The 21,605-nt window shown below is 38.1% G+C and overlaps 1 protein-coding gene across 1 annotated transcript in view; it reads right to left on the bottom strand.

Moving 5' to 3' along the window:
* The window catches only part of UNC5D (unc-5 homolog D (C. elegans)), a 248,729-nt gene that overhangs the window by 178,432 nt on the left and 48,692 nt on the right, over window positions 1-21,605 (bottom strand). Inside the window, exon 5 of the mRNA XM_012724776.1 lies at window positions 10,336-10,479. Within this exon, the coding sequence (XP_012580230.1) occupies window positions 10,336-10,479 (144 nt within the window). The remainder of the gene's footprint in view (window positions 1-10,335; window positions 10,480-21,605) is intronic.

The following is a 21,605-nucleotide window of genomic DNA, read 5'->3' as shown; positions in this document are numbered from 1 at the left end:
AGTTTGTGCCAGAGGTGGACTGTACATTAGGGAAAGAAGATATTTCAAGATAGAGACTCACAATATTTAAATGTGGAGTGAATGTAAGGAAACTACACCAAATTATGCTTAGCAGGAAGAAGGCATTGCAGAAAACAGCAGTCACAAAGCCTTTCTCAGCCATGGTATCTATGGAACCCCAGTTTTTCCACTGGTCATGAGGAAGGTGCATTTTTATCTTCGTCATTTAGAGCTCCCCATGTAATTGTCCTACACAAGTCTTGGTTAACCCTATCAAGGAAAGCAAAGCTAGCAAATTGAGTCTAGAGCCCAAACCACCTCTTTTTATCTTTCCTTCACTCTCTTCTGTTTCTATTCCTTCATCATCCATTCTTAAAATAGTAGTCCATCTCATTTTCAAGCTTGTATAAAATCACTATCAATTCTTCAAATAGTTAACTTGAGCTATTGCTCTGGCATTTGTTGAGTTAACCAAATTTTTGGAAAGGATTATCCATACCATTTCGATTTTCATGACTTATTAATTACAGCATCCACTATAATATCTCACTGCCCTCTCTCATGGCACTATCCTCAGGTTATCAAATCTAACTGATCCGTCTTACATCTCACCCTAATCTTCAAATCACATTGCCACAACTGCCTATTTATTCCTTCATAAAAATGCATTTCTTTGTAAAAAGAAATCCATTTTATATCTGTAGAGATCTACTAGTCCAACCATCAAATTACCAATGATTCTCAATTCTGCATGTTTAATGTTGATTTCTGGACTTCAGGCTCAAAAACATGATGAAAACATTTCATTGACTATTTCAGGGGTAGTTACACATAGCATCAATTAAACTGAACTCAACATCTCATTGTCCACACTAGTTTCTTCTACATTATTCTTAATTGAACTTAATGGAATCACCATCAATTCAGACATTTAAGCTAGTCACCCAGAAAGTCACAAACCTGGAGAAATCCCTAACCTCTTCTCCTACTAACCCACCCCCCCCACTCTGATCCAAGTAGTCACTACTCTTGTTGTTTTCACATTACTGGAACCTCAACTTTGCCTCTTCCTCTTTAAGCTACACCATTCCTGCAAAATTTCAGGCTTCATCAGCAGCCACAGATTCCTTGAGTATTACTCCCCATAATCTCATTGACTGTGATGAATCAGAAGGTGGTTTCAAAAACATGAGCACCTCATTGCCTCACTTAGAACACTTCACTGGCTCTCCAAACCACTTTCTGGGTGAACATAAATTCCTATTAAGGACTGAACACATCACAGAGTCTGCTCTCCTGCTCCTTGTGAGATCCACCCCATTGTTTTACCACATAGTTCCTTATTGTCGCATTGTTCTCTTTTCACTCAAGCTTTTTCTTTAACCTTGCTTTTTAAAGTGTTAGCCTTCTTCTTCCATAAGAATTAGCTCAGCTATTGACTCAGAAAACTTATCTTAGACCTCAAGGATTATCACATTATTTTCTCTTATGCTTCTAAAGCTCATTATGCTTAGCACTAGCCATTTTCCACTCTAAGTCTTACTGGTAAGTAGACCCCCTCAATAAGAGTATAAACTCTTCAAATGAAAGGGTGTCATGTGTTACATAGAATATGGTCAATACTTATTCATAGATGGATAACACTTGCACACTTAGAATTCCTTTGCCACTTACATTTCTAGAGTGTATAATGGTGTCCTCACTTACCCTTAGTTCTGATAGACAGATACAAAGCTAATTTGAGAACAATATCACAATACTGAGAATACTCAAAGGTTAACAAAGTCTTTTGGTTTTTGCTTATTGAGCGTATTATCCATACAGTTCCTTAGATGGAGAATAAAAGATGAAATCTATCCTCTTTCTGAACAAACTGTCAGTGAAGTTTCTATAGAAATGATCATATTCCAGGACATCTTTACTTATTTCATTATCTGAATGGTAGGCTGAATTAATCCATGATTTCTTGAAAAGATAGTAGCTATATTTCACAAATCTTAATGGTAAAATAATGGTTAAAAATAGCTATCTTAAAGAAATATTATTTGGGATTTTTTTTCATCATCCAAGAAGGATATGTTGCAAAATTAAGCACTTGTACCCAGTAGTTCCCACCTAGAAAGCTGTTATAGCCAGTTATGCACATGTTAAGGAACTATAGCTCAATTTATATCCATTCATATAATTCAGTCTATTGTGTTTATTGAATCACAACCTCTCATGGTTCCACATCCCTCATAATTCTTACAAAAGGGTCCTTAGACTGGCAGAACATACTTCCACTTCCTCAACTATGTATTGGTGGAATCTAAAAAGATGCATCATTTACAAATTGGCTTTGAAGTTTCAAACTACATCTTCACAGTTCAAGAAAAATTTGTACTGTTCCATATTGTATTCATGTTCATTTTTGACTAACCTATACAGAGAATATAATTGATACTTCCAGGCAGATGTACCACATCTATTTTCTGTCTCTTATATTTCCAGAATGTACTGGCAATGTTCCACACATGGTTGACATTTTGAGACATGTGAGCTAAAAATGATATGATATATAAAGTTTTCCTCAATTTAGGTTTGCTTAATGTTTTCTAATGTTTAAATATAGATGGGGTATTTATGGAAGACATATTGATGTGATGCTATCTCTTCAGTCCACCTCATTAGGGGACATATATTGTTGATTGGTCCATTGCTTGTGACTCAACTCCAAAGCACTAGAGAAAGATGGTAAAAGATAGGATTTTCCATTGCAAAGTCAGTAATTCCCCCTTGTCATAAACAAGTTATCTGGGGGAGAGATACCTTGGGTGATGTAAACATCTTGTTACTCCTGAATCTTTCAACCACTACAGTTTTAGCATCCACAATACTAGTCCGTTTATAAATGGAAAATCATTCTTTATCATCTGTCACTCCTTTTACATCCATTCATGTATTTTACTCTAAGGAAGAGTTCTTTGCTCTCCATTTATTAATATATTCATTAATTCAATTACAAATTTTGGGTAGAATCTTGTGTAATGATTTATAATCATATACAATTATTTCTTTTGGTACCAGACAATTATTTCTTTGGCCCCAGACTTGGCCAGTGGGAAACCATTATAGGTGGATACTGTTTCCTTTTCACATTTTTAAATCAGGGAACATTACACAAAACGGCTGACCATCACACTTCAAAAACTCAATATCATGAACCACAAAGACAGACTGAGAACTACCCAAGTTAAAAAGGAGATTAAAAAGACCTCACAGTTGAATTAATCCATAATCTAGGATTTTTTGTTGCCATTGTTATAAAGGGCACTAATAAAGAGTTGATAACAATATCAATAAGATTTCTATTAAATAATAGTACTATATTAATATGAATGTCTATAATTATACTCAGATTATGTCAGAAAATATCTATTTAAAAAACATACTTCAACGTATCTTGGGAAAGAGGGAATCACATCTGCAAATTAAGCATCTAAGATAACAAACCTCAATTGTCTCTCTATAAATACCTCCAGAAGCAAACAGACAATGCCAAATCAATGTGGTAAAATGCTATCATTAGAAGAGTCTCAGTAAATGTCAAAAGGGAATTCTTTGCACTGTTTTGCACCTTTTCTAAAGGTCTAAAATTACATCAAAATAACTACAAAAATACTGAGGAAGCCCTTCCAGTACACACCTTAACTACTCACCTAATAAGTAATTTCTTGGAGGTATGAACCCCATCAGACATACTTTCTTCCTTGCTTGTGCAGCTTATAGAATTTTTCTAGAAATTTCCATCATTGGGCGTTTCAGGTTGTCAGCTTGACCCAAGTATGCCATCTTAAGACTTAACTTCAGCGATGCTGACTGTGACTTTGGAGCAAAACAATTATCCAGATTTGGATAAATCTGTCCCTAATTATAAGACGAGTCTGCAGGAATGAATCCCTAGCCTTTCTAAGTCAATTATTCCCTTTTCATACAAACATTACATGTATGAACCATCTTGCCCACCACATGGCTACCTTTGTGGGCATGGGACCAAGTATAGGGCCCCAGGCTTGACTTTAAGTTTAATATTGATGACTTCTAACTCTACATTTCTCAAGAAGGAAACCCATGTTTTCATTTTGCACCGTGTCCTACAAGTTTTATACCCTGGCCTGCTGCCACAAACCTTTGGGGGCAATTCTGTATCCAGTGGGCATCATTAAGCATATGGTTTGACTAAAAAATAGCCAAGCTAAACTAGGACTTTTGTTCAGGTAGTGGTAACCAGGCTCCAAGTGTACATCACTGCCACAGTGCTGGCTGCAGTACCACATACACACCCTTCCTTGGCTAGATACCCTAGGCAGGGCACAGCTTCCACTGGAGGCCCAGGGACTCATGTGCTTAAGTTATATTTATACATATTCTTATCTGTCTAAAGGAATATCCATATTTGGTAGAGCAGAACAAGATTTCCTCTAGACTTTGGCCACATTCTTCCAGAGAAAGGACAAAGAGAGTTTCAAACTTTTGTGTGGTTTCTACTCCATGCTGAGTCTTGGTCTCAACATATTTTCCATGGCCTGAGAATAATTTCCACCTTTTGAATAGAGAGGAAGGAAAACAGTATAGGTAGAGCTGGCCCCTTCAGGGTCTTTCACAGTTGCACACAACACACCACAGAGTTGTATGATTGTAGTGACAACTACTCCAATTTCCATCTGACCTCTTCTTTATTACAATGAAGGTAATTTAGGAGCTGTGCACAAGCCACAGAGGACAAAATGGTCTTCATAATGAACTCGTTGTGAGCTCTGAATTCTCTAAGAAGCCTGATGCCACAGAAGCCCCATGGCAGTCATATCACACAGCCAGAAAATGCCCTTGCAAGGAACTATAGCTCATAGGTGTATTGCTTCTCAAACCCAAACAAAGGGAATATATAAAGCTCGATGAAGGCTCACAGGTCAATATAACGAGTATAATGCAGCTGACACTTAAAGCAGAATGCTATCTCCTAAGGGAAATGAAACTTCAAAATATCTACCAATCTGAACAAATGATAGCATGTACCAGAGGGAAGTACTAACTATTGTATTAGTAAATTACATGAAAATTCAAAAGTGAACTTTTAAATTTTATTCATTTTGACATTGGAGATGTTGGGGGATTTGTCTTTTCCAGGGCTCATGAATCATTAGCATGAAAGGATTGCCAGAGTAGGTTTCTTAAAGGAGACTGTACACAAGATGGTCTATTGTACAGGGGTGTGGGAGGGGGGCTGGCGAGGGGGCTGGGCCCACTAAGGAAGTGGAAAGGAGTCCCATTGCTAGAAAGTGAGCTAGGTTTTTAGGTGGGACTCAGCACACTCAGTTGGGCATGATGTGAGAAAACCTGGAAATGTAGGGTCAGGCTGAATTTGAGTACCAGGCAGGTACTTTACTTAATTTTATATCTAATTTGATGGCCAGGAGGTGGCTACCAGTTTTTAACAGGTGAAATTACTTATCAAAGCCATGAAGCAGAGTTTCATAACAGAGATATACTTGAATAGTTCCCTTTTATAGATTTTTAAAATATGTCACCAACTTCTCAATTAAAAAAAGAAAACAACATTTTTACAATAGGTCTGTACAATTATGTTAGGAGTGACATAGCTTTAAATGAGATTCTCTAGTTATTATTGGCAGAACTGCATGGATATTTTTAATCATGTCTCAAATAAGCAGTATATTAAAATCATATTCAGGGTATACCATATTTCATAGATCTGTTTTTTTTTTTAAATATAGCAACTTTCAACTGTGTCTTAGTCCAAGTGGCCAATGAGCCACATGACTATCATAGGCATCTGTTTTCCCTGCTCCCCCTAACCCAACTCCCATAGTGGAGCAAAGGCCCAAGCGACCAAGTAAGACTTGACCAAGTAAGGGTTAAGGACATAGGCTAAATATTGTGTAAGCAGATGAAGAAGTGGGAGAAAAATGGGAAAGAAAAGCAATGATAAAGCAGCCAAATGTTCACCCAGGACAATAAACAACTATGAATAATTGAATATTTCTACTTTTGACAACTGTCCAGCAACACAAGTAACAGATGTCCAACAGTGGCCATCTACCTCCAGCTTGACTGAATCAGAAAAAAGAGAAGCCTGAGGGAATCACTCCCTAGAGATGGACTTTTGCCAAGGAGTGGGCGTGGGGGGTAGTTAGTTATGGGTTGGCTTTGTTGATTTTTACTTCTATAGCATCACTTTTGGAATGGGGGCTCGGTGATTTCCAGTGGCAGGCAGTTTGAGTGAGTAGTCAACGCCTCTTTTACCCAGTGTGGAATGATTATGGAAAATATAACAGTTCAAAATGATAGGCACTTGCCCTCCTAAAACAGGACCCATATTGTATTTTGGCCATTAAGATAGCAAATGTGTACTGAATTTAAATATGAGATATAAAATATGTATATGTGTATATGTGCATATATACCTTAAGTACATATGCATATGTATATGCTAAATTCTATCAATATTATGCATGATACACACAGTGCATCTATGCAATAATTTGACCATGAAGAGGGATGTGATATGGAAACAGAAAGTAATCACTTTCTTCAAAGTAACACTCTGATGCACATGAGCTGCTTTTCCTATGATGGCTTTCAAAACTCCCACCTAGCAGGAGTTAATCTGGTTTAGCAGCAAGAACACTGAGGGAAGAGATAAAAGGATTTAAGTCTGGTTCCCTATTTACCACCAGCCAGGTCACATAATTTTTTCTGAATATCACCTTATTAACCTGTTAGGTGATGAGTGTGGATGAATGGGTTAAGTCAACATATCTCAACTAGTGCTTCATAAAATTTATACCTAGGGTCTTGTTATTAAAGGTATGGTCCACAGGCCAATGGAAACAACACCATTATCTAGGAACCATATATAGTGGGTATATAGAATTTCAGATCATGGATTGGTCTAATAAATTACTTTAATTGAATAACCTGCATTTAAATAGGATCTCAGTTGATTTACAGGCAGATTAATCTTAAAAAAACATTGTTTCTGAGCAAGATACTCCAAAGTTCTCTGATTGTAAAAATACCCAGATAACTTCACACAAACATTACTTCCCTAGGTATCTTCCAAGCTCTGATCTAACAAGCTTTGACAGAACCCAGGAAACCCACATATTTAACTACCATTCTAAATGGGTCTATTTCCATGAAAATATGGAGTTCATCAATAATTAAATAATTATATTTATATTGTTTCCCTTTAAAATGGAGTATCTCTAAATGATATCATGCCAGCCAATTTTTCTGGTGTTTTTGTAGAGATCAGCTAATCTGATGATAGCAGGGTACCAATCACTATCTCCCCTTCAGCTGAATGGCCCAGCTGCCAGAAAGGTTTTGTCTAATGCAGCTTTGAAATATTTGAAATCTTAATGGACCATTGCTTAAATGGAGGAATCATAAGGAGCTATGATGTTGAATTACAATAATGTTATGACTAATATATAAATGATACTAATTTTGCAAAATCCCCTCAAGACAATTGTCATCAGATTCATAAACTACATTCATCTATCAAAATTCTTATTTAGCACATTAAGATGTCTTGAGTTCTTCCAAAACCAGTCTTAAAATGAAGAAACATGGCGACAATTATATCCAATTTGGGTTTCCATTTATTGGGAATAAAAGACTATCCTCATGTGAAATGTGTTATTTGCTGGGAAGCATTTGCAAATAGCAGCCAGAAATCTCTTATTTCAACAAAACATGAAAGTTATTTTTAAAAAAGGCGGGGGAAAGGGCCGCTACAAGCAAATCAAAAGAATTCCACACAAGGTCCTAAAGGCAATCTTCCCCCCATTTTCAATGCCATTAAACATAGTTAAATTCCAATTTACATTTTAATGTACACTGGTCCCCAAGTCAAATGTAATATTTAATGGCAAATTGTGTCTTGATGTACACAAATAATTTTAAATGAATTAAAATATGCATTATCATTTGCTACGTAGGAAGAAATTTAAAATATTTTATAAATATTAGCAGAGATTATATTCATTACACAATATAGGATTTAATGCTATCATGGGGTTTTCTTAAAAATTATGCATTTATACTATTCATATATGCATAATCTATACAGAAATGACAAAATTATTTTTATCTCTGAAGATATCAGTAAGATAGTTACCACAAAAGTATTTTATGACTCTATTAAGGTAGGAAGAGAAATATTTTTTCATCTTTAACTTTTTTTGATCCTATTGTGACTGGAGGAGTTAGAGAATTCAGACTAGCCTGGAATGGATTTCTAAAGAGCTCTAGAATCTACAGAAAAATAATTAAGGCATTACAGTTTTAGTTCAGCTCAGTTAGGTCCAACAGGTACGAACACACTTGGTAAATGATGCTGGTTCTGTGGGGCATCAAATGTGGCATAAGGTGATAGCTCATGATTGATGAGAGTTAACTCTGTGCCATTTACACTTTTTAAAGACTATCAATGCCCAAGTTATCAATATCTCTACTTCTTGCAATAGTTCTATGAAGTAGATCCTCTTCTCACCAAAGTCATTAACAAACAGACACATCACTAAACTAAACAGGAGTAGGACGGAAAGCCAACAGGTGTCAGGGGACATATGTGTGAAGCCAAGGCAGAGAAACCAGAGGGGAGTGGCACAGAAGTGCTTAGAAGGGAGAGAAAAGAAGTGGGCATGACCAGTGATCATAGAAAACTAAAAAGGATGGGTAGTTTGAACCACTCTTTGCCAAATGTTGCATGCAAGGAGAAAACCCTAGGATTTTCTATCAGGCAAGTGATAATCAGTAATTATGAGAGAAGTATGGCGGTTGCTGAGACTTAGGTGAACAGACCAGGAAAATGCTGTTTACATGCAGTTTCAGAAAAGTAAAGGAAGTAGAGGAAAAGGAAAAGCCACCTTGAGAAGAAAGAAATTGAAGGACATGTTTTGAATGTCCTTGCTGTCTTGCTTGTCTTTTCTTTAGCTACAGCAGAGAGAACAATCAGCTTTGGCCTAACTCAGAGGTTCAAATACCCAGGAGGCCAGCCTGTCCGAGACATGCAGGAAGAACAGAGCTGGATGTGTTAAGGGAGAATAAAGACAAACAAATCGCTCTCTCAAGTGACTTGGTGCTATAAAGACAAATAATTTGTTGGCTACAATTAACTAACTCAATAGCTGTAGGAAAAATGGTTCCCATGGCTCTTACATCAAAAACACACCATATCATCTGGCCTCTTCTCCTTGGCCTACTAGGCCTGGTAACACCCAGGAAAAGACCTCCCAGATCCCCAGTATCGTGAAGGTGAGATGCATATTTTGAAAGGAAGATTTCATTTCCTAAGAAACATAAATGTCCCTGCAGATAGCAATTCGCTCCTATTCCTAATCCCTAACCCATCGACATCTGCTATGAAGAATTCCTGCAGTCCTCAAATAAATCCCTCTTGTCCCGTATTCTTTATGGCACTCTCAAAAGGCAGCATTTGAATAAAACAACAATAACCATCTCTGCCCTCCAGCTCTCAATTTCCTTCTGAAGGGGTTTATACATTCCTGGACACACAAAGGTTTTATAGTGACCCTTTGGGGTAGGCTCAGGGGAGGGGATTGGGAAGAAGACATTTAAAGGAGAGAGAAGTTTTTGTGTTTATAAACACGCTTGAGATTATAAAAAAAAAATTGAAGGCAAAATATGATAAAGAAATCCTTGGACTCATCTGAAAAGCAATCTTTTTTTTTTTCCCCTTTTCAAGTGTGTATATATATATATATATTTTTTTTTTTTCAGTGTCTTACATGGGTCAAACAAATGCAGCTTTAAAACCCATTTCCATGTTTTAAGGTTTGGAGGAAAGAGTTTTAAAAGGTAGCCTATAAAAACCCCTTAATGCCTTTAATGTCTTATTTTTGCAGATTTGCTGGAAAGTGCAGTAAACAGTCATTGCTCAACTTTTCCCATCAATGCCCCTTGAACTCTGTCATTGATGATGAACAGCAGGATCCATTTGTGTGGTTTCTTCCTCTCAGGAGCAGTTTTTCTTGGCATTGTTGAGACACCTGCACTCTCACAATCTAGGCAGAATCTCTTCTCTAAACTGATTTGCTGATTGTACTCCAGAGGAAATTATCAAACATTTAAAATACAATTTTAAAAGAATAAATTTAGTAGAGGTAGAGCCAGCTCTAGTGATTTCTTGCTGTCCTCTAAATCAACATTCTGCAGAAGCCATCTGGTGTGTCCATAGCCCCTGTCCAGCTCTCTGTAAATCTTGTCTGTGTTCCTACAGGACAAGGTCACCCGGAATGTACTCACAGGCTATGCGCACGGAAGCCTTCCTGCTCTTGGAGGTCCCCAGGTGGCTCCACGCCACACACTGGCACCAGTAGTCCTCTGGCCCATGGAAGTCCTCCACCTGCTGCCTGGTGACGTTGATAAACACCTCCCGAACCTTCAAGCCTGAGAGGAAAAGAGAGAGCAAGTCCTCTGAGGCCGTTGCATGTCTCAGACAGAGAGTTAAGGCTAGCCAAACCTTTTCGTGTTAATTAAACAATTCTGTTTTTAATCAAGGCAATATTTTAATTACTTTGACAATAATATATTGCTGCTAATTAAATCCCAACAGCTGAGGAGGCTGGAAAGAACAAGTGTAAGGTATTACCAACCAAGGCAGCGTTAAGACAATAGTTCTCATAATATCTTGACATGGTGTTTTTTCTTTGCCTTCCCCAAGTAAGACTGACTACAAGGAATGAGGCACCAAATTAATGCTGGGATTCTAAAGACGCCTCAACATACCAACCTTGGAGACAGAGTTGCAGGTGGCTTTAATGCCCTACCTCTGGAAGATAGAGGGAGAAAGCAAATATGTGAGCATTCAAGGATGGGCAAAGGCTCAGAAAACAAAACTGCTGCAGGCTCACTGAATTAAGTTTGTTCAGGAGACCTAAAAAGGCAAATCCAAGAGGGCCTCGGTAGCAATGGCAGAAAGAGGTAAATAAAAAGTACTTTTATAGAGAGAGCATCTAAGGCTACATCTGCAAAATGGGACAGAAGCTAAGATGTTGACCTTTTAACACGTTATCCTCCTTCCTCATCACTCATGCTCTGGATGGTTAGACAAAGTGCCCTGTATACTTACTAGGGAGTGTGAATTTCTTCCAAAACTCTGAATAGTCGCTTTGCACAGAGTGTCAAGGATGAGAGGGAAACCTCTCACTAGCCATTTCAGTTCAAGTATCACAAGCTGGGTAGCACATAACAGTCAATGCACTTTCCCCATCCAATATACATTTGCTGAGAGAGGCAGCATGGGAACAAGAGGAACGATGCTTACTGAATTCCACTTAAGTGCCCACATCACGCTAAGTCTTTAACCTAGTCGCTTATTACCTTTCCACAACAGACTGATGCAGTGGATGCCACTGCAACTCCAACTCTGCAGAGGAGAGAACTAAGGCTTTAGAGAGGCAAGGTAATTTGTCCACAATCACACAGTCCTTAGTGGGGGAGCCAGGATCCTGAACTCAGATCTGTCTTACACCAAAACTAGTTCAACACACAGGACTTCTCAATTCATTTCTGTCTCAGTATTTTAGGCACTTATAATTAATTATGGAAATAAGACCAACATCTGGAACGTTTACAGTAAAATTAAATGTATAACTCCGCTTTTGCATTTAAGTGCAATAGAACTTCAGGGCACATAATCTAAATGAGCCGGAGGCTCTTGGTGCTGGAGGTAGAAGTTGATTATATCATGGGTAGTGGCAGCATTTCAAGAACAGTAATGGAGGTGCAGGATTTGTCAGATTGAGGAAATATTTCCTCCGAGCCAATCAATAACGTGTTATTTATAGGGTGCGATGAGATAATTTTATGGCCTCCTAAATCACATGCACAATTGGAGCTATGCTTCCTAAATTTGTAGAAGGAACCACATACAAAAAAGCATCTTGATGACAGTTGATAATTCACATTCCCACTATTTGTGGAAAGTACAGGAATGTATGAGTGTTGAAAACTGTCTCCTACATCAAGCAGGAAAGAAGCCATGGAGGGTTTTTATTGTTCATATTATTGTTGCTGCTTTTTTTTTTTTTTTTTTTGGTCTTTTGCACTTAAATAAAACTAGTGTGAGTGGGAGGACAAGGGCAAAGAGAGGGCGGAGTTGGCAGGTAAAGAAAAAAGAAGCGTATCACAGGAAGGTGGGGTAAAGTAAGACAGAAAAAAAATGGTTTGTTCACACAGAAAGCAAACAGGAAAGAAAGGCCCAGCCTGGGGATTAGAAAGTAAGGCTTAATCAACAACAAAACATACAGGGCGAGGCTGGAGGGAATAGGGCTTGTTTTATATTTTTCTCTTTGATTTGAGGCAAATGGAGGATGATCAATTTTGAATATTGAAAGGAACAGGGTGAACAGCAAGTCCACACCAGGAGGTAAGGAAGTTGCATGTCCCGGAGCTCCCCAGTCACAGGCCTGATAAGTCTGCTAATATAGGCTGTTTTTACCATTTGGAAGTCAGGGCCACCTAAGAAACATTCAATAAGCTTGAAAGGTCACAAATGGGTTCACACTAATGGAGAACAATTCTATTTTTGCCACTGTCTTTACTGCTGAAGAATAGCAAAGCGATTCAAAATGAAGACAAGCATCACCTCAAAATGGTTCAGGATCATCACGTTTATTAAACAGGGAGTTTCCAAATCTCCAAAATAGCTATGCTTTAATTTAGAGCCATGGTATTTTAGGGACTCCTTAGATCTATTTTAATGAAGTATGGGTCCAACAAGCATTAAGTGGGGAAGGTGGTTACGTTCACAAATCCATAGAAACAGAAGGCATAGCACGCCACATAGGGCCTCAGTGGGAAGCAACAGGGTCCAACAGGAAGCAGAAGGATGTGGGTATGAATCTTTAATGTGCTCACCACGGAAAGGGATAGGAGAGGCTGGATAAGCAGGGTTTAAACTGACTAGTTTGAATGATTCTAGCAGGCTATGGAACCTAATGAGTATTCCTCAGATTCTGGTACCAGGTCCTGGAGAATACTCACTCAGAATCTGAGAGTTCTGCAGAAGGGGTTGGAGGTATGGGCTGTGAACCAGTTGTTTTGCACATGCAAGACACATCCACAGGCCAATTCTCTGCTCTCTCTAGGAATTAGTCCTCAATAAGACAGTCCTGCAGAGTAGGCAATAAGATCTCAAGAGCATTGATGTAGAAACTAGGAATCAAGGCTATTCCGCATGGACAGTTGTACCCTTGTTTTAGAATGCAGAAGCAGTGGGCCTTCACCTTCACAATGAAGGTCATTACTGATTTTACCCCACTTATTGTGAGAAAATTTTGCAATTACTCATTCAGACTAACTGCCACTGAAAGAAGTAACAATTTCAACATTAGGATGATTTGGTTGCCAGTCTTTTGCAGAGGTTTCTCTTGCGGTTGGAGAAGCAAAATGAATATAAACCACCTATTTTCACATAGAGTACATTTCCCTTCAGGAAAATCAGGGTGACAGGCTTATTTTAAAGGCCACGTGTCACATAACAACCTCCCTAAAAATATAATTTCTTTTTGGATTAGGCCTTCTTCCAGTGTGAGGTCTTCAGTCTTACAACCATCCCTTTTAGGAGAAACCTAATAAACTATACCATAAGAAGTAACTATTAAGATTAAAAACATTTTTCAAATAGTATATTAACTCTCAAATCTTTACTCTGTATAGTTATGTCCAATATAAACACACACATACATATATGCATACATATGACAAGCATCCATGGAAGGCAGTTCCATTTAAACCTCCTTGCAGCCTATTTCCCCTGGAATTGCATGCAACGACATTATAGAGACAACCGTCTCTTTGTACCTTTCAAGAGATGACAGCTAACTTGTTCACAGGAAGTGCTACAGGGGAGCAAACATGCTAGGCAATAGAAGGTGGCATCTCATAAATATGAGTAGCATTACACCTGATAACTTGTATAACTAATAAGCCTGGAAAAGTCCAACCCTTTAAATTATTGTGCAAATTATAACCATCAGCCTTTGTTATGGAGTGGAGTCTTATGGAATATAAAAATATGACTATGAGACTCATATGCTAATAAGCTCTCTGGGCTGCTGGATGGTTTAGTTGTAGATAGACTAATGTTGGCAGCCGATGAGTAATTGCCCTGCATGTACTAAGCATAACAGAGCACACAGGACTTCATCATTTGTCAGCTTTATTTGTTTAAATGAGAAAAATGCTGACAGCAGTTATTGCTGTAATCCCCTTATTTATCAGATGGAAAACACTAGTTACTCTTAGCAGGTCTAATCCTGTTGGGAGACTAAAAGTTGGAGAATGTTCAAACTAATTGAAGGCCTATGCCTCACTGTTCAAATGAAGAGAAATTTAAAAGATAGGGGCAAAGAAGCAGAGAGAGAAACAGATGGAAAATCATTTCTTTCTGGTCAACTTTTAATAAAAGGACTCCAGTTATAGCCCTAAGATCCTAATGTGTTCTGTAGAAAATAAAGAATCCTGGACTAGTATTTAAAGTGCAGCACCATGCCAACTGCAGCCCAGTGCCTACTAACAGCTGTCCCAACGCCTTTTAGCTACTGCTCGTTACCCCACTTCTACAAAGCCTATCAGTAGCATCCTGCTGTGGCTATTGTTGCCAACCTGTTCTTAAGTACACCTGGTGATGGCCACTTGGGGAGGAACTTGACACAGTTCTCCGATGCTCAGCGCCCCTCACAGTTTTATGTCCCTGCATCATTTAGAACATCTATACAGTAGGATGCTCAGTTTGCTAAACATATAACTACATTCAAGGAGAGTGAGATGAACTCTAGCTCCTCTAAGGCATGTTTCATCTCCCAAGCCACACAGAAGCAGTCCAGACTAGCAAATGAGGTTTGGCTAAATTATATTTTTCATCCTAGTCTTTGTGCCCACTTCCCTGGACCATTTTCACCCAGTATTTGATCTGCTCCAGGCCTAATTTCTTCCATTGTGATGTTTCATGACTGGGGATTAAGGTTCCAAAGAACTACTATGAAACCATGTCGTGAACAACATGGAAATTTACTCAATTCTCTGGGAAAGGGAAAAAGCAAACTCTTCATGAAAAACGACTGTCTCTTATATTTGAGTCTTCCCTACTGGACCAGCATTTTCCCAGACAGAGTAGCCCCTTTCACACCTGGATGCAGCTTGAGGCTGTTTCTCCTATCCAGGGAAGACAGAAAACAGCCCAGTCAGCTAGAAATGGGTCCACCACTTACCAAAAAAAGAGTGCTTTCTGCTTGTTTATTACTAGTCCAGCCTAGAAAATAAGCAAGAACACTGAGACGTCTTCCTATATTTTGAATGTTACCATTACCATCATATTGATATTTATTATGCTATTTGTATGGCCATTTACTTTCATTAATGCCATCACATATATTATTTCATCTTAACATCATGTTATCATTATTTCTATTATTATTTGGCTGCAGGTCCTGTACCACAGGAAATAGATCAAAGATGTCATTCTGTTTTCTTCCACACCAGGGATCAGAATTAATCAGCACAAAAGTGTCTGGCAGAGAAAATCAAATTAACTTGATAATTTGGACACATACTATAGGGACATAATTGTATCAAGTACTAACTCTCATGTGCCTGTCATCGTGCTTGGTGCCGAGGATGCTGGGAAGAAGCAGGAGATCAAGATTCCTGCCGTCAAAGAGCTTATAGAATGGAGGGAGAGATTTTCCAGCCTGTCCCAGCAATGTAGTGTGCCAATTGCTGAGACCAGAAAAACGCAGACCACAACGTCCCAGAGGGGCTCCTGACCTCCCACAGGGTCAGCCTTTGCGAGCAGGTACTGAGAGTGCCACAGATGTATTATAGAGCCTGGGCTCTAGGGCAAGGCTCTACTATAGATACGTGAATCTGACACATATTTAGTTTCAAAACTCAGTTCTCAGAAGTAATTTTCATGGGATGGTGCCTCGATTTTCTGGGAGGGCTCAGTATCCTCAGGCCAATGTGCTACTAAAAATAATAAATTAAATATAGATAATTAAAAGGTAGACTCATTTCATTCTCCTAGCAGATTCTTAATTAGGGCTAAATATCTTTTGCCACTCCATCCTAGCAACATGTATCTTGATTTAAAAAAAAAAAAAATCATCCTTTGAATGTGTACTATGTCTAATGAATACTCTTTAGTTCTCCCTGGATAATAACCACTCGAAGCATTGCTCAGAAGAACCACAGTTCAGTCTTAAGTACAGAAATCTCTAAATACACCCAAACTCTCCAGTTTCTTCCACACCAGAGATTAGAATTAATCAGCACAGAGGTGTCTAGTAGAGGAAACCATATTAACTTGATAGTGTTTAGGGACGACGCTAGTAGCGGGGAAAACTTAGAAGGCAGACATGGGCATAGTCAAAATAGTTAAAGGGCAGAACCCTAGAAATGACTCACTCAACCAACATAATCACAACTTTGTGGGAGGCAGTCATGATTTTCAACCCCGCTGCTCCATTTCTGCAATCATTAAAATCAGATCAGGCCCTGAGGCCAGAACAGAGATTAGAGAACTGTGTCATGCATAGAGCTACCATTGGCTCTGAGAATAACACAAAGCCTAAATGTAAACTGAATGAGTTAATCACAGGCAAAGGTGTTATTCTATGAAAGACAAGCATATCCAAATTAATTATATTAGTCCTTTTATCTCCTTGCAATTGGAAAATTTCACATATTTCCTTTTGAAGTATAATCACCATTTTCCCCATTTAAAAAAAATAGAAATTTTCTATTTATCACTTTGAAGGTTCACACTGGACAAATGTTACACATCAGGCCTTGGCTTAGAATTATCATGAGTATTAGGTTCTATAACCATCACAAAAATTCTGGTATGGTATGGTAAATATAATAGTGACTTATTTTGCACATGGAAACTAAGTGAATAAGAGCCATGTAATGCACATACCCAGAAGAATTTGCAAAAGGGAGAGCCAGATTTCAAACTTGCACAGTCTGGTACTAACACCCATGCCCTTAACTAGTTGACAGTCTTCATCTTATTTTCAATCCTTATAATTTCCACCTTAAAAAAAAGCAGCACATTTCTGAATTTGTATAAACAGAAAAGGCTCAAAAAGTCCAAACATACTGGTCAACAATCTAGAGTTAGAGCACATCTCTGATCAGTGTTAAGAATAATTACTAAATAATAAAATGATTGCCTACTTTCTATCTCTGCTGAGGATGGAATCGGTGTAAATACTCTGCAAATTTTTGCAGGAAAGATTAAATGAGACACTAGAGACAGGGCCTTCATACTCTGTCACAGGCTTATGGAAGAAATTCATACTATTTTCTCAAAACCTTTTAAGAATATGTCATTCTTCTCTTAGAAGCAGAGTGATGCAGAAGATTAAATCTGGGGTGAGGTGGGAGAATGTTTCTATAAAAGTGAGTTTTAAACCCACAAACTGTCAATGGAACACTTGAGAGATTGATTATTTCTGTGTTATGTGATCTAAAATATATGCTTCCCAAATGTACCTTGGTGATTTGTGAATCATTGAAGGTAACATCAAATTAATGGTTTTCTGGAATACACTATATTCAAATCCCCATCACCAGCATAGCAAAAGTTCTTAGATATAAACTTTAAAGATTTAATACATTTTTATTTCCACTCTTCTCCCTTTTCTCAACACAATCCATTAACCTTTTATCCCCAGAGAGTGACTCTAGTTGTTTAAAAAGGAAATCACACACAACAAAATCCCTGAAATGATATTCTTTAAGAAGAAAAATACTAGTTTACCGGAGTTGAGACTTTTCCCATAACACATTGGAATAAGCATTATTTCACTCATTAGAGTTCGATATCTCCAAGGTAGAATAAGATAGAGCCTTGGAGTTGTTAAGGGAACTCCTGTTTTTATTGAACAATAAAGAAGTGGTTTAGCTTATTGATAACTTAAGCTTCCCACAGGCTGTATTATCTTCACTGCCAAGGATGTGCATTGTTAGTTTCATTTTTCTCTGTGTGTGTGTGTGCACCATGCACTTGCCTATCTGCTTATATGTTATGCTAAAGTTCTTAATTTCTAGGTTACTGGATTCCACCTGTTTCTCAGGGGCATGATTCCCAGGGATTATCTCCCAACTCCAGAAGTTAACAGAGTAAAGAACCAAGAAAGAAGAGTTCCCATATTTCCAAATGAAATGAGGCAGAACAAATGAAAGATCCCTTGGCTTGTGCAGAGAACACAAAGTGTACATTACTAAGAGGTATAGCCATGTCTGTGCAAACACAGTAACTCATGTCAAGTAAATTGTACTTTTTGCAGGAAAGAACTCTAGCACCGGGTTTCCCAAGCTAAATTGCATGAAAACACACAATCCATTTTCTTCTTATTTGAACTGTTAGATGACGGGGCCAAATTACCAGAAAGACCAAAGGCAGTTTGCAGCCTTTAACAACTGAAAGGACTTATTGCTTCCAATTTGGAAATACAAAAGTTTCTGTGTCTACTCCAAGAACTCCCTAGTCCTATGTATTTCACATTCGTTTTATGAAGAAAGAAGACCTGTAAGTAAACAGATTATCAAAATTCGCTGGGGCTTTAGAAATGGAAAATAGCTGGCTAACATATATATAAACAGTTATTCTCAACAGAACTTAATAGACGATTCACTCCCTGTGGTCAAATGTGGTCCCATTGTCCTTGTCTCTTCGAGACATGCTTTCCCAATGGACCAACAGGAATTATTTTACAGACCCAATCAAAAGCTATTAAGTCTGTAAAGGTAGTCAGGTCCTGTGCTCAGACTCAGCATTGAAGAACCCAGGGGAGGTAATGCATCTATTTTTCAATACCTGAGGCCATTTTGTTTCCAACCTTAATTGCACTTATGTATTGGTTTTGGGTATAATATCTCCACTCATCTTGCTCCAGTTTCCACTATCCCACTATTAATACAAAGCTTAGGAAACATAATTGCAGTGTGTGGTAGACAGCGATTTTCATTAACTACACAGAAGAAAACTGTTTAGGGAGAGACATTTCTTTCCTATTGATTCAAACAAAATGACTTGGAAGAAAAGTGTGTGCTTATTAAATTCTTTTCAAAAAGATAACCTAAAATTTAAATTCTTTCTGAACAGCATTTTAAAAAATGGCATAAAATCTCTTCAGATTTTTTCAGGAATGAATTTTTGTTTTTTCCAGTTCCTTTGAAATTTGTGACTTTCATTGGTCTTTTAATTTGAAGGAAGTCAACAGGGGGGAGACTTTCATGGAGGCAGAGAATGTAATCAACACTGTTATCTACAAGACATGGAGTTGCCAGGCAATACTAGGGGAATTAAAAAGGGGACACAATAACAGAACAGAATATTCTGAAATTACAAGAGGGTATGGTGTTTAATTGGATTGCAATGCTTATCAAGAGTTCTTTAAATGAGAACAAATACAGGATTTTCTAGCAGTGGTATATAAAATGGCTGATCATTTTTCAATGTTCTTCCTATTGCTCATTTGGAACAGTTCACCTAATAGGATTCCACTAATTTGAGTTCATTACTGGGCAAAATTTAGAACAGAGACACTTATGGATAAAACATACAGCTCCACTGAACCTCTGGTATTTGAGTCCTTTTCAACTTGGCCAAGTCCATATACATCAGTGCCTCCTAACCACCTTTGTTTCACAGATGTTTGCTTATATGGTTAAATGCTGTTCTGTTTGCTGCCTTCCCTTGATGTCAGAATCATTCTCTGATTTTCCATGCAAAGGTAAGAGAGACTACTGTTCCTGACCCCATCTATTCAAATACTAGATTTATATATATATAAGTCAATACAAGATCTGGAACCACAAAAGCAGAAAAGTTCCTGACACCAAGTCTAATTTATCTTCTTCTTTTCTTCCAATATTCCTCTATAAAGGAGGAGGTGACACCTGGAATTCTAAAAATGTCTCATTATCTTTGGTTTGTATTAACACTAGCACAGAATAAGAGCTCGGCTGGTCCTTCCACAGATGGCAGGAATGATTAGGGATGAAGAAGTCAGAATGGAATAACTACAGGATTATACACTTGGGAAACTGAAACACTGAGCAGATTCATGAGAGAACATGATGAATCAGGTACTGATATCCATTCTATGTCAATCATCTGTCTATGTTTTAATGAGGAAGGAGGGCACAGGGATGTGCATTAAAGGTTGTTTACAGTAGTGAAGAAATAGATCTAAAGTGGAAGTGAGGAACTCTGGGTTCCAAAAACAGCTGTGCCATGAATCAGTTGTAGTTCTTACAACTGAAGGTTGTTAACGAGTATAATAGGAGTAGTAAGTAATCACCTTTCAGGTTTCACATTTAAATTTCCCGATTCTAAGCAAATGTTTGGGTTGAAGGACAGCTCTAAGACAAGCACAGTTTATGTTTTTCCTTCCTGATACTAGTCCCAAACTGGAATAAGTAGGGAACTGTGATATGGCTTAATATCTTTCTCTACCTTTTGGGTTAATGTATTTTGACTTGAAACCCATATTGATTCAAAATAGTAAAGTTTAGTTCATACAGCTGTTGAAGAGGGTGTTTATATATATATATGTTTAAATAAATACAAATACAAATAAGTTCTCTTTGGACCTCTTCTCTATTGATTCCCGGACAGAGACAGACCTGACAATCTGAAATAATTTAAGACACAGTATATGATACTTTCTTCTTTGCTGACTTGAAATTCCTCTCCCTCACTCCTAAGGAGGGGCGTCTTTAGATCCATTTTATTTTTCTTTTTCAACGACTCCATCTTGACAGCTTCATTCTTTACTGACATGTAACAAATCTAGTGTCTTGCCTCTGAATCTTACTAAGTCCAGATCTACATTTCTTCAGCATATCTATCAGCATGTTAGAAGAACCATGAGGAGAAATGTATGACACCTGAATTCATGTATGACATCTAAATGACCTCCCCTACCTAAAATTTTTACAAACTCAACACCATCTCCATTCTGAAAATATCTCAAACACCGAGGATTACAAATTCTAGAATACTATGAATCTGACTTTCTGAATGGAGGTCACGGGGTACTAGGGGGTTTATGAATTAGGTGCCATGACTGGCTGATAACTGAACGCATGTGCTCCTGCTTGCTTGCTCTTCTGGCTCTGACTTGCACCCTTGTACTTCTGGAAGGGACACACATGAGGAGGTATACGGGAGGGAACATGTGGAGGAGAGACAGGTAGAGATGCTATGAAGAGGTACTTGGAAAAGGTACATGGGACAGCTGTTGTTGGTTCTTGGGACAATGGGAGTATTTATCTTAGTTATTCTGAATCCTGAGCCTCACCTTCTGTAGCCAACATTTGGGACCTTCCTAACTGCTCTCTGTGGTTCCTTGACAGAAGGTACCTACAATTTGTGGTGAGCTTTCAGGTGTCAGTTGCCCCACTTTGTGCCAAACCTATTAGCCTGGCATTTGCCCAGGAGGGAATAGGTATTTTAAATTCTTTCTTTTCTCTCCTCCAGGAAGAAAAAAAAAAAA

This window comes from Condylura cristata, unplaced genomic scaffold (assembly GCF_000260355.1).
Source record: "Condylura cristata isolate star-nosed mole 26May11 unplaced genomic scaffold, ConCri1.0 scaffold00014, whole genome shotgun sequence".
Classification (NCBI taxonomy): Eukaryota; Metazoa; Chordata; class Mammalia; order Eulipotyphla; family Talpidae; genus Condylura; species Condylura cristata.
The sequence above is the reverse complement of the archived record's forward strand: the minus strand, read 5'-3'. Positions and strand labels throughout refer to the sequence as shown.